Source organism: Anarhichas minor, unplaced genomic scaffold (genome assembly GCF_050575085.1).
Source record: "Anarhichas minor isolate MPS153535 unplaced genomic scaffold, ASM5057508v1 ptg000033l, whole genome shotgun sequence".
Lineage (NCBI taxonomy): Eukaryota > Metazoa > Chordata > Actinopteri > Perciformes > Anarhichadidae > Anarhichas > Anarhichas minor.
In genome coordinates, this window is record NW_027466479.1 from 11782329 (window position 1) to 11790206 (window position 7878).

General features: G+C 42.5%; 1 protein-coding gene across 1 annotated transcript; it reads right to left on the reverse strand.

The window, feature by feature from the left end:
• Positions 1-1645: 1645 nt before the first annotated feature.
• LOC142965505 (zinc finger protein 516-like) lies at positions 1646-7566 on the reverse strand. The gene is made up of 4 exons (XM_076106471.1): positions 6234-7566; positions 3820-5118; positions 3574-3638; positions 1646-1696 (listed from the first exon to the last, which is right to left on the reverse strand). The coding sequence occupies exons 1-4, from the start codon at positions 7564-7566 to the stop codon at positions 1646-1648; spliced, it is 2748 nt and encodes a 915-aa protein (XP_075962586.1).
• Between the last annotated feature and the right edge of the window lie 312 nt (positions 7567-7878).

Consider the following 7878-nt stretch of genomic DNA (forward strand, 5'->3'; position numbering starts at 1 on the left):
TGTGTCTTCTCAAGATCACCCAAGAATCCATAACTTGATGGCTTTTTGTCAAATGCATAGACTATTTCTCTATGGAAGATGAATACACTGAGTTTTAACTAAAATATAAACTTACTAAACAAATCTGCAAACATACAACACACGAAAACAAATTTTAGAATGAGGTGAAATTCAAAAAGTCAAACAAAATATTTTTGCAGTCTCTTTAGTAGCATTACTGGTACGTCAGGGTCACATCAGTAGAACTCGTTATTGCTACATTTTCTACTTCTACAAAATCACAGCATTAAATTGCTACATCACCAGCACAATGTGAAATGAGTGCAGATGTTTACACTATCTTTCTGAGAGGAGAAAAAAAAGACAAACTGTAGCATTTAAATTTCAAACTTAGAACGCTAAAGCAGGAAACCACTTTTCATTCTTTGTGTCATTTTGACACATTGACGTGATTGACAGACTGACTGTCGACCAATTTAGGTATTTCCTCTGGTTTTCTCACATTTAAATGATTGTCTATTCTGGATCTTAAGTTTGGCAGTAGCTATGAATTTGCCCTGGATATATGTTGAGTGAAAACGGCCATGGTTGCTGCTTTCTCTGTTTGACACGGATTCAGAAGTGGTCAAAAAAGCAAGGACGAAATGCTCGACTAGTTGTAGATTTACAACGAGTGGTGTAATCTGCGCCTGTGAACTGGAAGTGAGCAGTCGGTTAACTTGGCACGAACAGATGGTAGCAGACGACAGCAGATAGCTGATGCACTGATGATGCCCTGATCCTGTTCTGTCAAAATGATGGCAAGGTTTAGTAGTATTTGGTCAAAAAGCATAGAACAGGTCTTATGTGTAGCAGCTGTAATGTTTAGGAGAAATATCTCTCCGGTTGTTTTGAACTGACTTCAGCCCACTGCTTGTGATTGTGGGCTGAAGATGTTTTAGACCACATTCAGTGTGAGGACAATAATATGAACGGAGCACCCTTAATGTGTGTGTGGGGCTATGAGCTAACAGTGCTAAAGCCTGGATTCTGGTCAGTTCTCGATAATTATGTAAATATGAGCTTAACATTGAAAGTGACAATCAAATGTGGTACTAACCGTAAAACAAAAAAATGCCATTTTCCACCCATGTAAGGTCCGTTAAAACAACAAACTGAAACGTACAGTATAGAGAGAGGTAATTGTGATGTTCAGGTCACAGCTTCTGACTGTTTCTACTGGCATCCTGTGTTTTTAAATGTATTGTTTTTTACTCAAAACCAGCTGATATCTGTGCTCCTTTAGCCAATATAATGTTGTCTTTATCCTTTAGCAAATGTAGCTTAACATTTCATTTCCACCCCCCCCCCCCCCCCGACAAAAATCTCAAACAGTTCTACCTCATGTCCAGAGAACATATCTTCATGTGTATTTTGGTAACTAACATATCTACACTCTTAACAAACAAAAGAAAAACATGCGAAACACTTCAAATTAAACAACCATATTACAAAATAGGAGTCCACCTCATTGCATTGCATATGTTCTGCATCATCCAGTGACTCAGTCCTGTAGGAGTTATGGCTGGTTCCTTTGAAGAACAGCGGGCCTCATTTGTTCTGCCCTACCATGCGGGCTGGAAGCAAACAGGAACACGGTGTAACTTCACGTTCCTTTATGAAGAGACCCTGAGGAGGAAGTGGAGCGGCTGTTGACCTGGAGGAGACAAATAGGAGGCGCACCAGTTAGATCTGATCTGACAACACTGAGACGGAATGTGTGCGCGTGTGCAAGTAGTGTATATGCGCACGGTTACGTTATCGATAAATGGCCTAGCAGTGCATAACCAAGTACTGAAATGTTGACAATTATACACGTCTAAAGGGCAACAATGCTATCTGAAGATTTTTTTTTTTTAATCAGACAATTTATAATAATATTTATAAGTTGTATTTTGTTCACAACAGCCACTCAGGTTTAGGTTATGTAGGTAGGTACGTTTGTTTGTTTTTATTCTAGAATGATAACATATCTTTTGTTATTTATTCAAAATGTACAGCGAAAGGTAATTTAGCATTGCATCAAGGTTTAGTCTTGTACTTTTGCTATATATTTTTACAGCAAGTATTTTTCAATTAATGAATAACTAACTTCCTTTAATAATGACCAAATAACATGCATTAGTTGTCTCCTAAGATTTGCAAAACGAGATGTGCATTTTATCAACAACTAGCAACCATATTTTACATATGTTTTATGTCCAATTAGAGATAGTGCCCCATATGAAATACCATATAAATAACCAGTTTGGGGATATTACAGTGTGTGTTAATACCTCTACACTTTAATTATAATCAAATGTCTGATGATATGTCTAGAGCAGGACTTATCACACTATGCTATATTTTATGCAGTAGTTTCTGTATTAGTGGACATACGAGGCATCCGTAATGTACAGTAAAGCTGCGCATAAAAAGGCTTCATGTTGCGCCTGTCATGAACAGAGTGAAGCTGGTTCCTTCTTAAAAATAAGTGTTTGAAGACCAGAAGACAAAGAAACAAACAAAGAAGAAATAACACAATCTTTCATACTTTGGCAAGCTATTATAGCACAAAATATGTTCTCCTGCCCACACAGTGTTATCCATATTAGTTGCATCTAATTTGTAATTCCTCACACCTACGGACATTGCAATTGCCAATCTTTAGTGTTTAGAAAGTTGCCCACATATTACTCTAGGGGGAAAGAGGAGAAAGCAAGAACAGTTGTAGGTAGCATCAGGGTAGGCCTGACTGACAGGCCGATGACACACCATATGGAGATGCTGGTTGAGTTTTACCCCGAGGGGGACAACAATGTTTCTTTATCATTTGTTTGCCTCATCCCTGTCAGCCTCTCTCACGGAAACGATGAAGGAAAAGACGAGCACGCACGCAAATTAAATGAAAATCCGCAGATGCACAGAAGTGACGGACTGTATTCAGACGCAGACGAGGTACAGACACACACAAGGACAAGCACACACACACCGTTGGTGGAGCTATACTGCACGTACATGTGAGGTAGAAAGGGACTTCATTTTAGAAGATTAGAGTTGAACTTTTCAGGCAAAATCTCAAAAAGCATTGTTCCACCACCGACTAACTCGCACTTTCTTTACTAAATGATCAAATGACACTAGATGTGGCAAAATGTAAGATATAATGCGTTCTGATGGGGATAAAGGTTTGTTTACAGTAGTGATGTTTCTGTACATAACTGGGTTTCATGCAATCACTTAAGTTACTAAATGTTGCCACACTCATCCAGTGTATGGCATTTATTCATTTCCTTAAGTGTAGTGAAGGTAGTCTTTACTCACTTCCACTACATAACACTGCAGGAAAACCCTGACAGCAGTAAAACAGGCTTATCTTTTCAATTCTGTTGTAAAACTATTCAATTGTAAATATAAATATGATTGCATAATATAAATAGTCAAAATGGCACGAGTGGGCCTTTTAATTTACAAGAAATAAAGTCCATGACTTGTCTGTAGGCTGAAGACGAGGAGAAAACTTCTATCAAAACTACAATATCAAAGAAAACATACTTGTTTGGAAGCTTCAGAGGCGGAGTGGACTTCTTTGCCAAAATTTCCATTTAACTGCAACATTGCTGTAACAACAGGAGTATAAAAAGAGCATGTAAACAAATATGGTCAAGTCACATTCTTATTTTCACAAGTTTTAAAATGAAGGCCTACTGCTGACCACCAATCCTCCTTCATTGTAAAACATCATTACATTAATCATCCCATTTACAATCAATCGAACAGAAAAGCAAAGCTCCTCCTCACCTTGTGGATCAATCCTGGGATCAACAAACCCCCAGTGCTGGTAAAGAGCAGCCAGATCATGGGGACTGTAGTTTTTCAGGAGACTCAAAATATCAATGTCCATTGGCATTTCTCCTGTCGATTCATTCTTTACCTGAGCAAAATGGTCCGGCTCTAAATACGCTTTGTGACCCCACATGTTCATGGCAGCCCACAGATCAGGAACCTTAGGACCCGAAGAGGAGTCGCACGACTGCCTTCGGGGATGGGGTCTATCTGCGGAAACGTTGGATGAAGTCCCGCCATGATTTCTGGCCAACATGAATCCCAAACCCTCCTGTGGGAAGTGTCCTTCCACCGCGGCTCTGTGGCTTCTGTGTTTGGGGCTGTTTGTAGGCTGGAAACTAGGGGAGCTCTTGCTGGGCATACTACTGCTCGATGAAGTAGCTTTAGTGCTGGAGCTTTTACTCCCCCCCTTCTCTGCCCGGTTATGTTCACCAGACTTCTTTTGAGGTAGGAGTCCCATCCTCCCACTAGACTGTGTCCCATCTGAAGAGCGCGAGTCCTTCGACTGATGCTTGGACTTTGGGACGCCTGATTGGTTCTTGGCAGCTGAGTGCTTACTGCTTCTGCTGCTTCTGCTGCTGCTGCTGCTGCTGGTTGTCAAACCTGGAGGCTGTGTGCGCTGAGTTGTTGGAGCAGGTAAAGCAGGGCAGTCCTTGCCTTCGAGGAACGGTGGAGGCCCGGTGCGTCTCCACTGGGTAGCACCTGCCTTCGGACTCTTGTTGCTGTTCATGCAGGGTGCCCACTTTGGCGCCATGGAGCTGCTGCTGTCCACCCTGTGTGCAACCCGCTGGTGGATCCACAGGACTTCTGGGTAGTTGGTAGTGTGGGAGCAGTATGGGCACTGATGTCGTACCAGACCCTCTGTCTTTACTGGATCACTTACGTGGCCTTCTCCTTCACTTACGGCTAATGAAGACAGATTAAGAAGACTTCCAGCATCGGTAGTAGTTTGTCCCTGCCCTTTGACCTCAGTACCATTTGACTTCTCCGTTTTAATGTTGGATTCTGCTGACCCCGGCCCAGGGGGACATGTGTAAGGATTCCAGTATGGCTGACTGAGCAACAAACTCCTGTTTCTGAGGTAGTCCATGTATCGTGAGGCTTTGGAACCACTCTGGTTGCCGTTGTCCAGAATGGTGCTGTGTTTGCTGGAGGGACCCAGGACGTCCTGGTGCTGCTTGTGCAGGTGAGACCTGAGTAGTGAGGCGTCGGCAGTGTGGAAATCACAGTGCTCGCAGAGGTATGCTTTTTTATCTGCAGGTAAGAGCAGAAGAAGGAATGTAAAGGTCGTACCCGATATATTTAAGTGGTGTGTATGTATACAACATAGCCACCGGCATGATTACATTAGCAAGAAAAGTATTGTTAAAAGTCTGGGGTTACTTTGGCTTAAGGACAGACCGTAGAAACCATACTAAGTTTCATAATGGAATAAACATCTGTTATAAAGTATATAAATAATTCATCTGGTTTCATTGCTGACACTGATGTGGCAGGTTTTGATCAATTTTAATGCACCTTTGACAGACATATACATCTCAGTCTCATAATGAATGTTTTAGTTGCTTTCAGGATTCTAAATTAAAAGAAGTTAATTTAACTAAAACGCAAAGTGATTATCTTAATCGTAAACACAAAGTTTTCAAGCAGCAGCAGATCTAAATCTAGTTGAACAAAATAAGATTTTAGGTTTTTATTTAGCAATAGGCTAGGTTTATTAACGTGTGTTACCGGACACAAAAGCAGGATTTTTAGTCTCCACAACCACAGCAAAGTGTTCTTTGTCAATATGGAAGACACTGATTTCTAATTGCCAAATTAAAAATATTCTTTTAATAAATCGGCACCTGCTCTCCAATTACAGCCGTTCCAAGTGTTAAAACCACCAGAACGTTGGCTAACAAACCAATTACTTCAATTATAGCCAACAAAATGTTCCTTTAGCTAATAAAAACATTTAGCAATGAAACTTAATAAGCCCGTGAAGACTGTTCTGAAGCCTAGGTGACAACGCCTTCATGGATGTGCATTCGCAAAATCTTTTTGTGTAAACGAGTGTATTTACAGTTGCTGTAATTCAGTTATAAATTCACTAGATGTCTCCCTTTTCCACAGTACAATGTTAAATGTTGAATTTTCACATTGATGACTTCCCTTTCAGTAATATCAGAACAGTCTATATTGAAGTGGCACGTCTGCATGTCCACAAACACAACCTTTGATATCTTAATTTAAACAAAAAGGATGCAATATTCAATAGAAAGCAACTGCTGTCAGCACTGGTTACTGATTCCCATTTTCAAGGATTTTGAATTGCTGTCTTATCCAAACGGTAGCACAGATAGTGTAGTGTGGTGTACATGGCTTACCCTCCTGGTCCTGACTCCTGCCGCTGTTGTTGTGTCTGGGTGTGAGGTGAACATCTTTGACTTTCTTGCTCTGCAGTGCCTCGTAAAACGCATGACCAAGTCCGTTTAACAAGATACGGTCTTTCTGAGAAATCCTCTTGTCAGCACCTTTAGTGTGAGCCAGGCTGTTTGACGAGTGATCAAGGCCTGTTTCACCCTTAATCTTCTTCACGTTGGAGCTGGAGGTGTCTATTTGCTTCCTCTTCTTCTCCTGCTTCCTCGGTACATACTCGCCCTTTTCTGTGTCGTACGCCACCTCAGCATCTGCCAGCCTCTCCTCCCATCCCAGACATTTCTCGGTGGCCTCCACTAGTCGTCCCCTTGTGGCCAGCTGCCACGCTTGGTAACTACAAATTGGATCCAGCTCTGGAATTCGCCTGCCCAGGCTCTCAGGCTCCTCAGACGTTTCCCTCGGTCCAGCACGCGTGAGGTTCAGGCTTTCCAAAAAATACCTCTTATCAACGTGCGGCTCAGAGGCGTCGATGTCTTCCTGTGGCGTCTGAGAGCGGCTGTGGGCCGGTTTATGTAGCTTCTCATGTATTCGTAATGTCTTGCGGTCAGAGAAGAAGTTACCGCAGCCAGCACAGAGCTCAAAGAGGCACTCTTCATTGGTCAGCGACGCCGAGTCCTGAGGAACTCCGTTGATGGTGGCAGGCGGCTCGTTGCTTTTGCCACCTCGTAGCTGGGCTTTGACCCGGTGAATGCGCATATGACTTTGGAGGAACCATGCCTGGCGGAAACGGCGTCCACAGATCCGGCAGCCATGATCCTGTAAATTGCGGTGCCTTTTCATGTGGGCTTTAAGGAGAAGTATCTGAGGGTAAACCTGGCCACAAATGCTGCAGGTACAGGACCCGTCGTCAGCCCCGCTGACCTCAATCGCATCTTTACCCTTAACTTCTTTTTTTGTTCCTTTCTTCTTCACTTTGCTGTTGACATTGTGAGCCTTGTCGGATGTGCTGACAATTTCAGGAGGGTCGGGTGTCTCGGAGTTATCTTTCTGCTCTTGATCCCCGCCCCCTCCCTTGTCACTGAGGTTATGGCTAAACAGGCCTAGTTTATGGCTTCGAATGTGGGCCTTCAGACTGCCCTTCTGAGCCGTCCTGTGCTCACAGTACGGACACTTGTACGGCTTCTCCCGCGTGTGTCGTCTCATGTGCTGCGACAGCGAGCTGAGAAGAGGAAAACTGCGGCCGCACACCCCACAGGTGTGGCCAGAGGTCTCGTCCGCCGCCTCCGTCTTTATGTTTGCGGTGAGCTTTTGCGATTCATCCTCCCTCTCTTCTGTCTCCATTACGTTTCCTGGAGCACCGGTCAAAAACCACAGCTGTGTAATAAATCTTCTGACTATGCAAAGTCTGTCTTCCAAAAGTTAGTGAGTTCTCAGAATAGGCGTAAAACACTTGCAAAATGTCACAGCTTTAGTGTCCATCCTGATATTCTTTTTCACGTTGCATACTTATGGCAAGAATACCTGGAGAAAACAGCAAAAGATTTTAAATTAGGCTTGTTATAATTACACTTATGATCCAAATTACATAGAAAAGGATCAGAAAAAAAATATTATTGCCAAAATGATTATATATAATACAATTAGTCTTAAGAG